At 42.0% G+C, this 20535-nt stretch overlaps 1 protein-coding gene across 1 annotated transcript in view; it reads left to right on the top strand.

Moving 5' to 3' along the window:
- SUPT3H (SPT3 homolog, SAGA and STAGA complex component) overlaps positions 1-20535 on the top strand; it is an 883959-nt gene that overhangs the window by 650755 nt on the left and 212669 nt on the right. The window contains exons 8-10 of the mRNA XM_082250036.1: positions 10290-10402; positions 12098-12205; positions 17073-17252. Of these exons, the coding sequence (XP_082106162.1) occupies positions 10290-10402; positions 12098-12205; positions 17073-17252 (401 nt within the window). The remainder of the gene's footprint in view (positions 1-10289; positions 10403-12097; positions 12206-17072; positions 17253-20535) is intronic.

Below are 20535 nucleotides of genomic sequence, written 5' to 3'. Positions count from 1 at the left end.
GGCACCTCCTGCTTGACCACTGTCCGCAAGGACAAATCAGTACTGTCACGTTTTGCAGCCACCATGACAAATTCACCAGCTGTCCACTAGAGCTGCTTTTCATAAAGATGAAGGTGTTATATACAGGTGCATCTCAGAAAATTAGAATGTTATCAAAAAGTTCATTTTTCAGTAATTCAATTATTAAAGTGAAACTCCTATATTATATAGTTTGATTACACACAGAATTATATATATATTTTTTTCTTGTAATTTTGATGATAATGGCTTACAGCTAGTGAAAACCCAAAATTCAGTATCTCAGAAAGTTAGAATATTGTGCAAAAGTTCAAAATTGTAGACTCATGTTGTCACACTCTAATCAGCTAATTAACTCAAAACACCTGTAAAGGTGTCCTGAGCCTTTAAATGGTCTCTCAGTCTGGTTCAGTAGGTTAAACAATCTCGGGCAAGACTGTTGACTTGACAGTTGTCCAGAAGACAGTAATTGACACCCTCCACAAGGAGGGTTAGTCACAAAAGGTCATTGCTAAAGAAGCTGGCTGTTCAGAGTGCTGTATCCAAGCATAATAATGGAAAGTTGATTGGAAAGAAAAAGTGTGGTAGAAAAAGGTGCACAAGCAACTGGGATAACCACAGCCTTGAGAGGATTGTGAAGCAAACACCGTTTATTAATTTGGGGAAGATTCACAAGAGCCACCACACACAGACGTCTCCAGGACTTGGGCCACAACGGTCAAGCAACCCCTGAACAAGAGACGTCAGAAGCATTTTACTGAGCCTAAGGAGTAAAAGGACTAGACTGTTGCTTAGTGGTCCAAAGTCCTTTTTTCGGATGAAAGTAAATTTTGAATTTTATTTGGAAATCAAGGTCCCAGAGCCTAGAGGAAGAGTGGAGAGGCACATAATTCAAGTTGCATGAGGTCCAGTGTGAAGTTTCCACAGTAAGTAATGATTTGGGTTCTGGTTTTGTCCACTGTGTTTTATCAAGTCCAAAGTCAGAGCAGCCCTCTACCTTGAAATTCTAGAGCACTCCATGTTTCCCTCTGCTGACCAGCTTTATGGAGATGCTGATTTCATTTTCCAGCAGGACTTGGCACCTGCCCACACTGCCAAAAGTACCAATACCTGGTTTAATGATTATGGTATCACTCTGCTTTATTGGCCAGCAAACTTGCCTGACCTAAACTCCATAGAAAATATGTGGGGTAGTGTCAAGAGGAAGAGGAGAGACACCAGACCCAACAATGCAGACAAGTTAAAGGCCACTATCAAAGCAACCTGGGCTTCTGTAACACCTAAGCAGTGCCACAGGCTGATTGCCTAAATGACACACCGCATTGATGCAGAAATTCATGCAAAACGAGCTCCGACCAAGTATTGAGTGCATACTTTACTGTACATGGGCATGCTATTCAGGAAGCCAACATTTGGTATTGGTCTTATGTAATAATCTTATTTTCTGAGATACTGAATTTTGAGTTTTCACTAGCTGTAAGCCATAATCATTAAAATTAAAAGAATGAAATGCTTGAAATATATCACTCTGTGTGTAATGAATCTAAATAATCTATATAGTTTCACTTTTTGAATTGAATTACTGAAATAAATTAGTTTTTTGATGATAGTCCAATTTTGAGATGCACCTGTACATTACTAATGGAAGCAGCGGTTATATAGTCAACTTTTTAGAACACCAAAAACTTGTCTTCTGTAAGGGTTTGCCAGGCAAAGGCTTCATGAAATGTATATAAGAACAAGTCACTTAACAGTCTGTATTGCTCAAATAAACCATCCTGATTGTCCCAGTGCAGTATCAAGGGAAGAAACAAAGAACTGGTGGGTAAAAAAAATGAGTTCTCAGTGCAAAGATCTTGGTGCAGAAAATTTATTTTTGGTGGCAACAGCTCCAGCATCTTTTAAGGTAAGTGTCACAGAGTTTGGTAGACAAACGCTAGGGCAATTTAATTCCTAAAGCTGGTCATCCACCAGTATATTTCCAAAGGAACGTTTCGTATCAAACATCCATATAAAATCAGTACATTTGATGACTTGACAAACGTCCTTTGAAAATACTTCAGAATTTTAAGATTTTTTTTTGGAACAAATGTCCTTTCCTGTATAAAGCATAAAAGAGAGTTGGGACTTTGAGTGAGAGACACGACAAGGCATGGGGGGAGCAAAGATATCACATTTATTGGTCCATACATACAGATAAAAGACGTAACATATTAATGTATGTGTATTACATCAACAAAGTAAAAAAAGGCAAGTAATTGGTCCCAATTCCAGTGTACATAAAAACCAACATAGCAAATTTCCAGAATTTCGTAGACAAAGTATAATCATGGATATCAATAATCTGCAATATTTTTTTACACACCGTATTTCTATGCACTCATTCCTGATATCTTGGTCACTCCCTCACATCCTACACTTTTGCACCCCTGACTCCACCTGGTGTCATACCTACTACTTTTTGGTAGTACTATGTTATCCCCATTATATAGATACATGTATACTTCTGATACCATATATTTATTATATTCTTTACATTTTGACAGATTTTCATGTTCTGCCACCATATTTATCACCTCCACACCTATGCACTTCAGCCCACATTGCCCATGTGTCCATGTGTATGGCGTGTCCTTGCCCTTTTGCCAGCCCTGTGTGCCTTCAGCTCCCGTGGGAGACTATCCAAACCAATTCCTGCTCCTTATGCCAGTAACTACCTGAAAGCAACGTAAGTTTTTGGGGATTGGAGGATTATGTCTCTTCTTCCCTATCCCTCCAGTTTGCATGTATCCCCATTTTGCCATTTCCTTATACACATTTCTTTCAAAGCAGACATCCACTCCTGATGAAGTGGTATAGATGATCCACGATACGCGTTGAGTCTAATGATGTTACTATTACAATCAAATGCTTCAATACTGTTGAATATTGAATATTATTGATATCCATGATTATACTTTGTCTACGAAATTCTGGAAATTTGCTATGTTGGTTTTTATGTACACTGGAATTGGGACCAATTACTCGCCTTTTTTTACTTTGTTGATGTAATACACATACATTAATATGTTACGTCTTTTATCTGTATGTATGGACCAATAAATGTGATATCTTTGCTCTCCCCATGCCTTGTCGTGTCTCTCACTCAAAGTTCCAACCCTCTTTTATGCTTACTGACTGAACCGGGATGGAGGCGCACGACAGATCCCATCGTGCGTCTCATTTAAAGTCCCAAACTTCCCCCTCCATTTTCCTGTATAAAAAACACTTTAATTGTTGGAAATTTGTTTATTCGAGAAAAAGTTTCCCCCTTTGAATTTTGTGGGGTTGAAAGCAAATGACAATTTGACCAACGATTAGAAAGTCAAAAAAAAGAAAACAAAATTCTACTAGTGTGTGTGATCAACTTTAAACACATGGTCAGAGCAAATGGCAAACATTAGTAAAAGTGAGTAGGCTGTTGGTCACATCAGGTGCTGACAAACTGTTACAGAGTTAGTAGACCTTTGATCAGGATAAGCACAGGCAAGCTGAGCACAAAAGCTTTGCAAACAATACACAAATCCAAAGCTTGAACAGTCCAAAATAATTCAGATGGGCAGACCTGTATCCAGTGAATGAGCAAACAGACAAACCTGTTGATCAGTCACAGGCTTGATGCTCTGGTCTTGCTCCATATAGGAGTCGGGTATTCACAGCTCAAAATCTGAGATGCAGTGCTAAAGCTAACGACCATCAGATGGCGAAGGTTTATGGCTGATCATTACGGTAAGCCTAGGTTTACACTTGTGGTTGGTAAAAACATTGAGTCGAGCGACATCTTTATCGCCCTCTAACTGCTCTCCTGAAGCTGCAAATGTAACAGCGGGGGGGGGGGGGAGTGTAAACGTGCCACAGTAGAGATGCAAACAAATGTCCCCCACTATCAACTACGGTGGGCAGTACCACCCATTGAGTGCTACCCATTTAGCTGCATAAGGCTGCAGTGGTGTGGGCTTTTAGGGGTAAAAAACAGACAGTGTGGAGGTGACATAACACCTTCTTATTGCCTACCAAGCAATCCACTGTGAAGGAGTTTAAAGTGGTTCTAAACCCTCAGTTTTTTTTTTTTACCTTAATGCATTCTTTGCTGCAGGATTACCCCCAGCCCCCCCCCTTTATTCTCGGGGGGAAGGGGGCAGGGCTGAGTTGCCTGGTCTGTATCAATAGATGCAGACAGGGCAGCTCAGGAGCCAGCCCACACGGGTGCCCCTATGAAAATCGTTTTTCCAGGGGGGCACTTGCTGAAGAGGAGGGGCCTGGAGCGCCGGCAGGGGACCCCAGAAAACAGGGATCGGGGGTGCTCTGTGCAAAACCATTGCACAGAACAGGTAAGTATAGCATGTAAGGTTTAATGTTACTTTAAAATTTACATTTCTATGCACACTGTTGGCCCAACCTGGATGCATGCTAGATAAAAAACTGGCCTATTTGTTTTTAATTGATGGATGAAACTGGAGCAATTTGTTTGGGTATCAGGGGAGCATAGAAACTCTATGAAGATGTTATTCACTGTATTGCCTGCAGGTTACAAACATCTGACTGACAAACAACTCCTACTTACAAACAGAGGGAGACAACAGGAAGTAAGAGAAAATCTACCCCTGGGAAGGGAAATTCACTCCTGTAAGAGTTTTTATGGGAAAAAGGCATCTCCACTGAAGCTTTACCACCAGTCCTTGTTTCCACAACAACCCAAAGTTTTCAAAATCCAATTGTAATATAGATAGAAAGTGAGGTGAAATCTTCTGAACAGGGGTGCAGACAGCAAAACAAATGTTACAGGGGTGTTGACCCTTCCCTATGGTATCCAAAAAACATAAAAATAATTTTTTTGGCTGAAACTACACTTAAAAAATTTACCTGTTCTGACTTACATACAAATTTAACTTAAGAACAAACCTACAGACCCTATCTTGTTTTTAGCCAAGGGACTGCCTGTATATACATTGTAAGATTCTAAGTATTTTTGCACATCATTACCAGTTTATTTCCTGTGGTTACCAAAGTTGGCCATTATTGTGATCTTGCTGAAATCCTTCATTATGTGTGCTAAGTGCAAAATGATATCTTTACTATAAATACACAACTAGTTCCAGCATTGTAATAAAAAATAATGCATCTCTGTAGGCATGCTAATTCCTTACTAAAAAGGCGACTCCCTGTTAAGTAGCATAAGGACATCACTAGGGACGCTATTTTCAAAGCAACAAGCTTGCCTATAAGTTGACTAAGCTCTGTGCAGATTTATAAGTGTGCAATGGCTTCAGGGAACATATTTTTTGGCAGTTTTAGAAAATCAGGCCACTTTTAAGTTGAGAATGGAAAAGTAATTTTAATAAGATTAAATTATAAAATAGTGTGTATAGCATTTATGTGGCTTACATCAATTCTAACAAAACTGTGCCCATTGTATGTAGGCATACCGCTGAAATAAAAGGTGCTTCTACTTGTATCAGCTTCTGCCTGTTTAGCTTTGCCTGCTGCTTTAATGGGGCCAGTACTAAGTGACCCAGACTGAGCAGTGATGTTAGTACCCAATTAAGGTGAATGGAGTGCTTCACACCTGTAGTGGCGAGGCTATAAATGGCTTTTATTGTTGTGTTCACTCACTGCAGAGTCTACAGGGACTGCCAACTTATAACCTTATAACCAGCGCAATCTCCTGATTTGTTATTCATTAGTACAATAAAATGTCTGGGAAGCTATAATGGTTTGGGGTCTTTTTTATTGTCCTTTATTTAAAGTTTTATATGTTTTTAAAACAATAGTTTATAACTTTTTTAATCAAATATTTATGTTTTTTATATACATTTAATATAGGGGGCATCCATGACACAGAATTCACAGAATATTACAGTTTTCCAAAGAGAGAAAGCATTTTTTCTCCCTCTCTAATTCATATGTTAAAATGCTGTCTGTAAACCGTGGGAGAAAAGGGGGATAGGTGCTTTTGTTGTAAACCTTGATGAATTGCTACAGTACCTGCAGCTACAAAGATCAGTGAAGGCTTGTTATAAAGCTCATTTACTGCTTGTTAACCACTTGCTGACTGCTCACAGTATATTTACTGCGGCAGTCAGCCCCTCACAGGCAGAGTGATGTAGATCTACGTCGCTAGCCTGTGAGGGTCTAGGGAGCGAGCGCGCGCCCCCCGCGTGGTCACGAAACACCCCCCCACGCGCGATCGTCGCTGCAGAGGGAGAAAGTCAGGCGGGTAGTGTAAACAAGCCGCCTGTCATTCTCCCCTGTGTAGAAACAGTGATCACATGGTTCTACTATGTAGGACCTTTGATCACTGTTTCTACAGCTCAAGCCACAGCCAATCACAGTTAGAATCACGCCCCTAGGGACACACACAGCCCCTCCCTCTCAAATAAAGTTAACCCCTTCACTACCAGTGTCATTTTGCAGTAACAGTGCATATGTATAGCACTGATTACTGCAGTAATGTCACTGGTAACCCCAAAAGTGTAAAAAATGTCAGTCAAGGGTCTGATCTGTCCGCCGCAATGTCGCAGTACCGCAAAAGAATTTGCAGATCGCCGCCATTACGCGTTAAAAAAAACCAAAAATGACAAAAATCTTTCCCTTTGTTAGTAAACGCGATAACTTTTGCGCAAACCAATCAAAATACGCTTTTTGTGATTTTTTTTACCAAACATATGTAGCGTGAAACAAATTGACCGAAAATGTTAAAAAATTTTGATTTTTACATTTTTTTGGGGAATTTCATATAAAAAAATGTGAAAAATATTGCTATTTTTGCAAAATTGACGCTCTTTTTTTGTTTATAGCGCATGATCAAAAAATCGCACAGGTGATCAAATACCACCAAAAGAAAGCTCTGTTTGTGGGAAAAAAAGGACGTCAAATTCATTTCGGTACAGCATCGCACGACCGCGCAATTGTCCCTTAAAGTCACGCAGTGCCGAATCGCAAAATAGGCCCTGGTCAGGAAGGGGGTAAAATCTTCCGGGGCTTAAGTGGTTAAAGCAAAATGTAACTGTATCTGAGAGCCAAAAACTGAAAACTCTTCATTTGTATTATTCAAAGCACATTCGCTCATCCATCGATGTCTCCATACTTTATTTTTCTGAGAAATCACTTTGAACCCTCCCCCCCCCAATGAGTAGCATTCATATCAGTGCGACTTCAAAGTAGTCCCTACACTACTTTGGTTCGACTTTGATGCGACTTGAGGTCCATGAACCTCAAGATTACACAGACATTGCTTCAAGTTGTGGCAAAGTCACGTCAAATTCGTGCAACTTTTAGATCGCACAAGTGTGAAGGGGGCCCTACTAAGGTTAGCAGCATAAAAATTAAAATAGTTAATGTTAATTGCGAGAATTTAGTTGCAGTTTAAAATTTGTAAATAACTGAATGCCAGTTACAGTTGTCTGATCATTGAGAATTTAATCCTGAGCACTCTATACACACCTTTTAAGCAAAACAGCTACGATGAGCCTGGTAAACATGCAAGGCACCTCCAGCTCCTTGTGCAGTCTGGAAATGTAAATATTCCTAAGCCATATAAATATTTTCCTGATTAAGAAATTACATAGCGGTTTTCCTCAGGAACATGATATGCTAATGAGATTGCATTCTTAGTAATGTCATTGGTTCTTGTGAGCACCACTTGTTGCATATTATTAGCAATAGCACTGCTTTTTTTTTTTTTTTTTAAACAAGATAAACTGCTGCTTTAGCAACTTAAATTTCATGGATCAATATTCATGGAGAAATTGATAAATATCTTGCTTGGTGATGTCACTGTTTTTAACCACTTGCCGACCGCCGCAAGTACATATACTGCGGCGGTCAGCCCCTCCTGGGCAAAGTGACGTACCCGTACGTCACTCACCCGCGAGCCAATAGGGGGCGAGCGCGTGCCGCCGGAGGCATGCCCCCGCTCGTTCACAGGGATCCCCGCGCGAGTGACCGGTGGCTCCGATGTCCGCTGGTCACTAGCGATATACCGCTGGAGAGGGAGAAAGGCAGGTGGCTGATGTAAACAAAGCCGCCTGTCATTCTCCCTGGTGTAACTGCAGAGATCACACGATCCTGCTATGTAGGATCGTATGTCTCTGTGGTTACATCAAAAGCCACGCCCCTTGACAGTTAGAAGCACGCCCCCTAGGGACACACTTAACCCCTGGATCTCTAATAAAGTTAACCCCTTCCCTGCCAGTGTCATTTTTACAGTAACAGTGCATATGTTTAGCACTGATAACTGTAGTAATGTCACTGGTACCCCCAAAAGTGTCAAAAATGTCAGTTAGGGGTCCGATCTGTCCGTCGCAATGTCGCAGTCCCGTAAAAAAAGTCGCAGATCATTACTAGTTAAAGCGGTTGTAAACCCAAAGAGCAAAAAAAAAAACCTGCAAGACAAAGGCATAATGAGCTAGTATGCATCGCATACTAGCCCATTATGTGTAACTTACCTTAGAACGAAGCCCCGACACGGACCCCCGGACATCGCTGCGGGCGCTGCCATGATCCCTCGCCGTCTCTTCCGGGTTCGGCGGCTCCAGCACGGTGATTGGCTGGAAGAGACGGCTCCGGCGCGATGATTGGCCGGAGCCGCGATGACGTCACTCCCGCGCATGCGCGCGGGAGTGATTTTCCGGCAAGCTCCCGGCAAATAGATTGAAAGTCCCCCCGGACCTTCAGAGCGCACGCGCCGCTCGCGCGAGCGGCTGCATGCACTGTAAATATCTCCGAAACCATGCCGGTTTAGGAGATATTATTTGTACCTACAGGTAAGCCTTATTATAGGCTTACCTGTAGGTAAAAGTGTCAAAAAGCAGGATACTACCGCTTTAAAGAAAAAAACTATAAAAATGACATAAATCTTTCCCCTAGTTAGTAAACACAGTAACTTTTGCGCAAACCAAACAAAATACGCTTATTGTGATTTTTTTTTTTTTTACCAAAAATATGTAGCAGAAAACAAATTGGCCTAAAATGTTAAAAAAATTTGATTTTTACATATTTTTTGGGGGGATTTCATATAAAAAAATTTGAAAAATATTGTTATTTTTTCAAAATTGACATTCTTTTTTTGTTTATAGCGCAAAAAATAAAAATTGCACAGGTGATCAAATGCCACCAAAAGGAAGCCCTATTTGTGAGAAAAAAAGGACATTGATTTCATTTGGGTACAGCGTCGCGCGCCCGCGCAATTGTCCGTTAAAATCACGCAGTGCCAAATCACAAAATAGGCCCTGGTCTTTGAGCAGCCAAGTCCTCCGGGGCTTAAGTGGTTAAGACATGTCATAGGCTTTGTTCTCAATGATATTTCTGTGTTTTTGGAACAGGACAGGTCACATTCTTAGTGATAGAATTGGTTCCTGGAAACACCACATGTCTTAGTGCCGGGTCACACTTGTGCGATGCGGGAAGGCTGCGAATTCGCAGCCTGTTCCCGCATCGCAAACGCACATCTGGCAGTTCACACTGCCATATGCGATACGCTGGGGGTGTCAATGAAATGTTAACGACACCCCTAGTTTGATCGCATATCGCAGTGCCATCTGACAGTTCGCACAGGATTGGATCGCACAAGTGTGAACCACTGAGCGATCCGATCCTGATGCGGCTGAAAAAATGCCTCATGTGAGACTTTTGTGCGGGTGCAGTGCGAATTTAGCCATACAAAGTGTATGGCTGAATTTGCACTGCACATCCGATCGCATGTAATGAAGGAGCAGAGCGATCCGATATTACATGCGATCGCTGCACATGCGGAAGTGTGAACCGGCACTTATTGTCAGTGACAGCACTGGTTTTTAGTAACAAGATAGGCTGCATTCTTATAGGATCCATGCTTAGTGATGCCACTGTTTTCCAGGACCATGACAGGTCCCATTGTTGTTGATGTCAGTGTTCTCAGGAATATGATATTCTGCTTTCATATTGATGTTCTTGAACTTCATAGAGCACATTCTTAGTGATGTCATTACTTCTTGAGGACATGATAGGCTGTATTCTTACTGATGTCACTATAACTTGGAAGCATTATAGGCTGACATCTTAATATGGTCACTGGTTATTATTGACAAGCTGCACTGGTTAGAATTAACAAGCTACACTTCACTCATTCTGTTTGAGTTGTACATAAACTGAGAATAATTTAAACACTGATATTTTGGCACCTGCACAAACTTCAGTTGCCCTTTCTTTTTACATATACATTGATGGCATTTTTTTGATTTTATTGTCAATAGCTAAAAAAGCCTCGAAATTCCGGGACTGGCTGGACTGCAGCAGCATGGAGATCAAACCCAATGCTGGCGCCATGGAGATCCTTACCTACCTGGCCTATGAAACTGTAGCTCAGGTAAGTGGTACCTACACTACATATGATAATAACCATGGTGTAAATGCCCACAGCCACTGCTGCATATAAATAAAGCAAGAACAATGACCACTAGAAAAACTCAAGTTTTTTAAGATATTTAGCAGTGCTGTTTAAATGTCAGTGTAGTGCTCAGCATGCAATATGCTGACATAATTTTTGTATGTTCGCATTTACATATTTACTGAAATTTTAAGAATTTTGTGCATGTTCGAACATTAGGCGAGGCAGAAAATACTTAAGCCTATTACACATAAGTCAAATGTCGGGCGGAATCAGCCTGTTCAATAGACACTGGCCGATATTTAGCCCATGTGTACTGCAGACGGTCCGACAGAAGCTGGCCGAAGGGACATGACTGAAAGGGCCTGCCAATTAGCTCCCAATCAGCGTTCTCAGCCAACAGCTGAATACAATAGCTTACAATAACCCACTTGGGAGATCGCTGTACTAACATTGGATACTTAGTACAGTGGCTCCTCCTAAGTGCTTCAGTTTTTTTCGTTCAGCCTGCTAGGTTGAATAAAAAAAAAAAAAACTACTAGTGTGTACCAGGCTTAAAACAACTAAAAAGGCTTTTGTGATTAGCTTTGCTATTTTTGATGTAGATATTGAACCGCACAGTGCTTGTGCTGTGTAACTTGGCCCTCTCTATCACCTAAAATATCTGGCTGATCCTGCTTGGTTCTCCCCCCCACCACCCGTAAACTGACTATGATTTATCATGGCTGCTGAGCCCTCACACACTGGTCAGTTTACGTACCTCCATCATCTATAGCTCTCCTCTGTCCTCCTCTACCCCCCTGCCTGTCGGTTTTTTCAGTGACCACCCCTTCCCCTCCCCTCCCCTCCTGCAGAAATAACAGTGTTATTTTCAGGCTCTCGCCTGTCTTCCTTAATGCTACGTGCCCAGTGTATCTTTTTTTATTTAAAAAATGCTGTTCTTGTGTATTTCTGAGTAGCGCTCACGTGAATGGCCACATCACTCCTCCTCCCGACTGATGTCAGCGGGGGATTCTCGGCCCCTCCCAGATTGGGAGAGGGAGCAGCAGCCAGCCACCTGAGTGCCCAGTGGCGCTAGGAAATACAGTATAGAACTATATGTTTTAAATAAAACAGATACACTGGGCACATAGCATTAAGGAAGACAGGTGAATGGCTGAAAATAAACAAGTGGGGTTACAACCACTTTAAGTTAGCAAGTAAAGTAAATCTATTGACCAGAAATTCAAAAAGTGTCAGGAAAATAAAGTTGTCACTTAGCATGAGTCTTCTGGGTGTCCTCAGATGTCTGCAATTGTCTTCCCTGCCATCAAACACTATGTATGAGTGATATCTGGAAAGGATGACTGACAAAACTTGTCTTGTGGTGTGATCTTAATTGGGAACAGATGCTGGGTAGACTGCTTTGCTGACCTGCACAGTTTATACCAGTAGAGAGCCACAGAGCAGGCTCCTGGGGAACATTTGGGGTCAACATAACATGTCAGAGGCCTATACATGCAGTACCCTCCATGCCTGGCATTTGACTTACAGAAGTATTGGAACAAAATGATTTCTGCTCAATAAAAGGAGCTTTGCGGTTGAAGGTTGCTAGGAGGAAATGTCAGGTGTACTAACCCAACATTTTAATGATATATTGTTAATCTAATACGTGAAATTATTACATCATTGTAGTTGGTGGACCTGGCTCTGCTTGTGAAGCAGGATATGTCTCCAAAGTCCTGTGATCCATTCTCCCATGCCATGTCTGCAGCCTACTTGCAAAACCGCAATCCTACAGAGGTAGGCAATAATTAACATCTCTTTTTTTCTTTTACCATGTTTTCTACCCCTTGTGATTTTATATAGAAATGTCTATCTTTGGTTTATAAGAATAGTAATTTAGTAATATTAACTATAATTGCTTAAAAACGTAATAGCTTATATTACTTAACAAATTATTGGCGTGAATACATCTGTTGTGGGAAGTCAAAATAGATAGCTATTTAGTGAAAAGTGGCAGGTTGTCTTTCAAAAACACCCCCCCCCCCTTTCGCCTATTGTCAGGCTTCTGGGCTGGTTCACACCAGATGCTTTCCAGTGCGTTTTTAAACTCATCCAGACTGCATGCACAATGTTTACAATGTGTTCCAAAGGTTCTAGTTGACACCAGTGCGGTCAGTTCCAGCACCTTCAGGAAAAGTACAACCTACTCCAATTTTTTTTTATCCAGAACGCATCAAAATGTGCATAAATGCACTGGACTGCACCAGAATGCACATCGTCCTAATGAAAATAATGACTTCTCAGGTGTCAAAAAGAGGATAAAAAACACTGCATTGAAATCGTGTCAAAAACGCATTTTGAATGAAAATCCACAAATGCATTTTAAAACAAATAGAGCTTTCTTTTGGTGGTATTTGATCACGTGCGTATTTAATTTTTTGCACTATAAACAAAAAAAGTTTTTTTTACTTTCTGCTATAAAAAATCCAATTAAAAAAAATGTAAAAATCTAAGTTATTCATCAATTTAGGCCAATTTGTGTTCTGCTACATATTTTTGGTAAAAAAAATGCCAAAAACCATATATTGGTTGGTTTGCGCAAAAGTTATAGTGTCTACAAACTATAGAATAGATTTATGGATTACAATCAACTGCCAGGCTGGGTGACGGCCTGGAGAATCTAGATCCAGTGGTCCCCCCAGCCAGCGAACACCTGCAGACCGCAGCTACGCGGTAGGTCGCTCGCGATATAGCCTAAAGGACAAGCTCCTCATATTCCTCCTCAGTTTCCCTTTTCCTGTGCCCGGGACATATGAACAGGAATAGCATTCATGGTGATGCTGGGTCCGAATTCTCTGCGCTTCTCTGATCAATAGGGTGAGTCCTTGGGGGTCCCTGTTATCTCTTTCTCTCTCTCTCTGCTGTTAGGTACCCTGAGCCTTGAGGGGATCCTTTATTTTTGACAAAAGATTGTTTTTTTGTACTGCAAGGTCTTCCTTTCCTTATGAAGCCTCAGGGTCACATCTCCACCATTGACCCCCTCATGGAGTTGGCAGGTCCCTTGGAACCCCAGCTTCCCATGGTTGCACTGACGGTGGTCCTGCAGTCCTTGGTGTCCTGAGTGTTGTGTGGGCAAAGGCCCAGGAGGAAGCGTCCTCTACCTTTCCCTGCTCAGCCTGCCTCATCTGATTCTGAGCCGGATGCCGCCTTGGATGCAGCTCATTCAGGGGTGCTTAATATCACAACCCCAGATCCATCAGATAGTAAGGATGATTCCTCCATGGTCGCAGCAGCGAATTTAAAAGTGCTGGTAGAAACTCTTATCACTGCAGTGTGTGAGACTTGGAGGAATGTGGCTGATGTAGCCACGGACGTGGCTGTGTCCTTTGGTACACATAAGTCACCTCGCTTTCCAAAGGTGTTTCCTTATGTGCCCTATTTTTGACAGGTTTGGGAACAACCAAAATGACCCTTTGTGGTCCTCAAACGTTTTGCTGTACGTTACCCTTTTGAGGAGTCCCTTTTAAAAAAGTGGACTAGTCCACCAGTGGTGGACCCTCCTGTTTTCAGGTTAAACAAAGCTACCGTGATCCCAGTAGAGGAATCTCCGTCCTTTAAGAACCCGGCTGACAGGAAAGCAGAGGCTGTGGCACGCAGCATGATTACTATGGCTGGTTCGACATTGCGGCCAGTCTTTGCCTCAGCCCTGGTGTCTCAGACCCTAACCTAATGGGCCAAGCTTTTGCACCAGGGCCTGGGGGGTGAGCAGGTCCCCGCTGCTTATGTTGATTTAGCGGACCAGTTGGTCCATGAGCTGCAGTTTATTTGTGATGCAGCTTTGGATACAGCTCCTGTGCTGTCCAAACTTTGATTCAGCAGGGGGGATTAGGCGTGTGCTGTGGCTTAAGAATTTGTCCAAAGACCAAGCCACTAAGAAAGCTCTCATTGGTCTGCACTATCAAGGCAATCGCCTGTTTGGAGCTACCCTGGATGACATCAGTAAAGGTATAACGGGGGGGGGGGGGGGGGGAGAGTATCTTCCTGCCATAGTCTAGGAAAGGGAGGGAGCCTCGTCGCCGATGGGGGTCCTCCTTCTCAGCACATTGAAAATTCTTTCCTGCTTCTAGGACTGAGAATAAGGGACATAGATCTTTCAAATCTTCCCCGGGGGGTGCGAAGCAGCCTTGGTCTGGTAAGCCTAGAGCTAGCTTCTCCAGACCCGCAGACAAGACCCCTTTAGCATGAAAGTCTGCCCTCACCCATTATTGGGGTGAAGGGACATAATCGCTGGTTTCCGGCCTTGTGGACCTCCTTCATTAGCATCAAGGGGATCCGCAAAATGATTCAAATGGGGGTACACAGAAAGGGGGACAAAGCTTGTCCTTTTTAGGTTTTTTAGGTTCTGAGTCTCCTTGTGCGGATTGAATTTCTGTCCCTGTCCAAGAAATAGATTTTCCGAGATCTAATTCTAATTCTGACCAGGGTGGTCCTTCCTCTGGACAAACTTCAGTAACCAGGAGGTCTGTCTGGATCAGTGATCCAGCGAGGAAGTATTCTTCCAGCAAGATATGCCATCGTACGTGGAAAGCATACATTTCTTGGTGTGAGTCGATTGGCGCTCATCCTCGATCCTTTTCTGTGGCTTGGATCTTAACCTTTCTTCAACAGGGCGTTGATCAGAAGTTGGCCTTGAGTACCATTAAGGGCCTGATGTCTGCCCTGGCAATCTTCTTTCAGCGACCCCTAGCCACGTACTCTTTTGTTCATACCGTAATTCAGGGGGTTTGTCATGTGGCTACACATGTACGGTCTCTTTTACTGCCATGGGATTTAAATTTAGTATTTACGGTTCTCCAGAAACCTCCATTTGAGAATATTCGGGAGATTCCCTTGCCTACGTTATTCCAGAAGGTGACCTTTTTGGTGGCTAATACCTCGGCCTGCAGGGTATCGGAATTGGTGGAATTATCCTGTCGCAGTCCTCATTTAGTGGTCCATAGGTATAAAGTGGTTCTTTGTCCCTATCCATCATTCCTGCCCAAAGTTGTCTCTGACTTCCATTTGAATGAGGACATTGTGTTGCCTTCCTTGTGTCCCAAGCTGGCTCATCCCAGGGAATTTGCTTGTCATACCTTGGATGTGGTTCGTGTGATTCGGGTGTGTCGAACAGCTACTGACTCCCTTCAGAGGTCAGATTTGCTTTTTGTGGTTACGGACAAACCAAGGAAAGGGCTGGCCGCTTCTTCGGCTACCATCTCCAGATGGATCAGGCAGACGGTGACTCGGGCCTATTCCATTAAAGGTCAAGTTCCACCTTCCCCTGTCACGGCGCATTCTACTCTGGGCCTTCCGTCATCAAGCGCAATAATAGCAAGTTTGCAAGGCGGCCACTTGGTCGTCCGTGCATACTTTTACAAAATTTTATAAGGTAGATACGTTGGCATCTGCGGATGCTTCTTTTGGCTGCAAAGCGCCTGTGACCCGGTAACGCTCCTGTGTCCTGGTTAAGGGCACTTATGTTTAGCCTTGGGTTATTTTCCCCACCCTCGTTTTTCTTTTGGCACTGCTTTTGGACATCCCAGTAGTTATGATTTATGGAGGGTTGTGTCCGTCGATGAACGGAAGAGAAAATTAGATTTTTGTACTTACTGTAAAATCCATTTCCCTGAGTTAATCGACGGACACAGCACCCACCCCTCTATGGTGTTCCGATGCTTCTAATACTGCTTGCTAATACTATTACTAAACTGATTACCTAAAGCAGAGAGGGGGGTTATATACCAGCTAGGGATGGCCCATGAGCCGTAGCCAGGTGTTTTTGTTCTGCCTAGTCCTACTTCTAGAAGAGGCAATATAACCCAGTAGTTATGATTTTTGGAGCACTGTGTCCGTCAAATGCAGAGAAATGGATTTTACAGTAAGTACAAAAATCAATTTTTTTCTGCAACTACCTCCATTTGCCTTTTTAAAAGCTGTAGCATTTGGACAGAGATTTGAATTGTTATGGTGATATGTCACCAAAGGAATCCTCCAAATATATATGTATCAGCATGTGAATGGACATCAGCCCCACTATAAACTTGTTCCACTGTTCCTTTCTGTTCCTATATCTGGTAACGGTAAATTAGAATAATATCATGTAGGGGAGCTGCGTTTGGGGCCTGTACAGTCTAACAGGTTGCCTACCAGTGCTCTGGATTAAAAAGTTCAAGTAAATGGGGTCTCAGAACATTTGTGGAAGAAAAGTAGAAAAATTGTGCAAAGCAGCTAGGACCTTGTCATTTTTCTGGGGCTAGCAAATAATGAAGGAAAGCATCAGATAAAGTCTGTGGAATAGAAGCTTTTGCTTGTCCCATTTTTTTTTTTTTTTTTTTTAGAGTAGACCCGTGGTGGCTTCCTTTTGGAAGAGACCCACCAACTGAATACATTGGGTAAATAAAGATGTCATCTTCAGTGCAGATGAGGTTTCTCACATTCTTTTGCCCACAATGGCTTCGTTTTTAATAGGATAAAGGTCAAAGATCAAGTATGTTTGTGTGTGGTGGGAAGCACTAGGGGAGAAGTATATTTTTACTCGTGTTGCAGCTCATCTCCAGATGTTTAATGCACAGAATAGTCTTTTTTAAATGCAGATGTGATATACTAATGTTGCCTGTTCTAAAAGCCTCTTTTCCAGGCACAACCAATGAAAAGTAATCCAGAGACTCCAGAGAACACTCCTCCTGCCACACCAACTCCACCATCATCTGGAACACCACATATGGGCAAAAACCAGCCTGGCCCCTTGGGTAATGGCGCGCTAACACCAGAATCTGCCAAGTCCAAGCAGAGGAAAAGAAAGAAGGTAGAAATGATCTATGCATATGTCAATTTCATTTGTAAGCAGAAATACAGTTAGGTCCAAATATATTTGGACACATGCACAATTTTAGTTTTTTCTGGTATTTACCAAAACATATTAAATCTATAGTTATATAATGGATATGGGCTGAAAGTGCGCACTCCAAGGTTTAATTTGAGGTTATGTACATTTAAATCAGAGAAAGAGTTTAGGAATTACAGCTCTTAAGAATAGCCACCCCCCTTTTTTTAAGGGACCAAAAGTAATTGGACAATTGAATCAAAAGCTGTTTTGTGACCAGGCTACTCCTTCCTTTTTCTTCATCAATTAAGGAGGTAAAAGGTCTGTGAGTTGAATCTATTTCTGTGAACCTACATCATGAATTCAAAGGAGCTGTCCATGCAAGTGAAACAGGCCATTGTAAGGCTTCAAAAATGGAACAAATCCATCAGAGAGATAGCAGCAACATTATTAGGAGTGGTCAAATCAACAGTTTGGTACATTCTGAGGAAAGAAGAACGCACTGGTGAGCACAGCAACATAAAAAGGCTGCGACGTCCACGGAAGACAACAGTGGTGTATTATTGCAGGATCATCTCTATGATAAAGAAAACCCATTCACAACATCCAGACAAGTGAAAGACACTCTCCAGCAGGTGGGGGTATCATTGTCAAAGTCTACAATCAAGAGAAAACTTCACAAGAGCAAATACAGAGGGGTCACAGCAAGGTGCAAATCATTCATAAGCCTGAAGAATAGAAAAGACAGATTAGACTTTGTTACTAAAAACATTTTAAAAAAGCCAGACCAGTTGTTGAAAAGCATTCTTTGGATGGGTGAAACTAAGATTAATCTGTACCAGAATGACTGAAAGACAAAACTGTGGAGAAGGCTTGGAACAGCTCGGGATCCAAAGCACACAATGTCATCTGTAAAACATGTGGAGGCAGTGTGATGGCATGAGCATGCATGGCTTTCAGTGGCACTGGGTCTTTGGTGTTTATTGATGATGTGACAGAAGACAGAAGCAGCCGGATGAATTCTGCAGTGTTTAGAGATATACTGTCAGCCCAGATTCAGTCTAATGCAGCAAAGTTGATTGGATGACGCTTCAGAGTACAGATGGACAATGATCTAAAACACACTGCAAAAGCAACCCAGGAGCTTTTGAAGAAAAAGAAGTGGAATATTCTGCAATGGCCGAGTCAATCACCTGATATCAACCCAATTGAGCATGTATTTCACTTGCTGAAGGCCAAAATAAAGGCAGAAAGACCCACAAAGAACAACTAAAGACAGCTGCAGTTAGAGCCTGGCAAAGCATCAGAAAGGAGGAAACCCAGTCTTTGGTTATGTCTATGGGTTCCAGACTTCAGGCAGTCCATTGCCACTAAAGGATTCTCAACAAAACATTAAAAATGAATATTTTATTTATGATTTTAATAATTTGTCCAATTACATTTGAGCCCCTGAAAATTGGGGGACTGTGTATAAAAATGGTTGCAGATCCCAAAATTTGTACTTGATATTTATGTTCAACCCCTTGAATTAAAGCTGAAAGTCTGTACTTCAAATTTATTTGGATTGTTTTGTTTTTAATTTTATTCTGGTGGAATACAGAGCCGAAGGTATGAAGAATGTGCCTGTGTCCAAATATATATGGACCTAACTGTATATTGGTTTTAAGAATGGAAATTCCAAGTGTGAATATTTCCAAGTTTTTTTTTTTTTCCATCAAATATAAACCTTTCTTTTAAAATAACAGAAGTAACTGAGGATTATACAATGGGTAATGGTCATGCAAATCATAGAACACTTTTAAGAAGCAGGGCCCTCTCCACAAATTGCTGTAAAGAGCCCTGGTAAATATATATTAAAAGTCTGTGTTTGGTTTTATTTCCTTATTTGGGACCTATGATAAACTTAGCACTAGATCAGAAGGACTGTGGAGGTTGTCAAAAGACCCTCTGTGGCTCATCTGCTTGCTGTCAGGCTTCCGAATGTTGAAATATACAGTTAAAGTATAGCTCTGCATATACAAGAGACTGAATGCTGCCTTCAGGAACTCATTTAAGTCTTGTTTTAAAAAATTATTGTTAAAAAAGGGTTGGCAATTTTGCCAAAGAGTACAATGCCCAAGGCGGCATTGTCTCAAAATCTAGCCCTGCTGTGATGTGATGCAGTGCAATATTGTAGGGGCATAGCCTAGACTTAAAGTGTAACTAAATGCAACCCCCCCCCCCCCCATTTTCAGTATAGTAAGGGCAGGTTATAACCCCTTTCAGTTTTTGGGGGTTTTTTTGCCATCTGTGTCCCATTGTGGAGATTTCCTTTCACTTCCTGTTCCATAGCCAAAACAAGAAGCTAGAGGGATTCCCTCAAAAGTGAGTCACTGGGGTCCCCAGAACCAGTGTCCCCATTGGAAGATTTCCCCTCTATTACTTTTCTGGGGACAACCCAAAGTGTGGGATTTTCATTTACTTTCAATGATAATGGTAAACAGGACATATAGAGAGAGTGAATCTCTCTAACGGGGGGCACCAACAGCAATAAAAACTGACCAGTGTTCTAATCCCTCTCCATTCTTTCCAAAATAACAAAAAAAAAGGTTTTTGCCTTTAGTTACGAAAGTTGGGCTCGGGCATGTTCGGGATCCCACCTGCCTAATCCCGCCAGGAAGCCGACACTGCACATGACTAACAACAGGCAGTGAGACATTTCCCAATCTGTGCAGCTGCAGATTGGGAAATGTCTCAGTGCATGTGATTAGCCGTGTGCAATGTCGGCTTCCTGGCGGGATCGGGCAGATGGGATCTCAAACACGCCCGAGTCCATTCCTATTAGTTAAAGTTAAATTACTTTAAAGTGTGTGTATAAGCCTACAGTGGTATAACATAATACAAAAATTCCTTAAAAAGTGAAAATGCATATATAGTGGAGAGAGGTGTGAGTGAGGACATTTACAAACCTTGTACAGTATTTGTGAATAATTTGTCATAACCTCTATTATGGACACATTTAAAGTAAATTTTTTGTAAATATCAAAGAAATATTGGCAGGGCCGGTGCAAGGATTTTTGCCTACATAGATGAAGGCGCATTTTGGTGTCAATTGCTACCATAATAACCCTCAGCAATGCGGTGAATGGCAGCAATAATAACCCCCAACTTTGATGTCAGTGACTGCAATAATAACCCCCAGCATTGGTGCCACTGGCCACCACATTAACCCTCAGTAGTGGGGTGAGCAGCAGCAATAATTACCCCCTACTATGGTGTCAGTGGT

The sequence above is a fragment of the Pelophylax lessonae genome (assembly GCF_965119305.1).
Source record: "Pelophylax lessonae genome assembly, chromosome: 3".
Taxonomy (NCBI): Eukaryota; Metazoa; Chordata; class Amphibia; order Anura; family Ranidae; genus Pelophylax; species Pelophylax lessonae.
The sequence above is the reverse complement of the archived record's forward strand: the minus strand, read 5'-3'. Positions and strand labels throughout refer to the sequence as shown.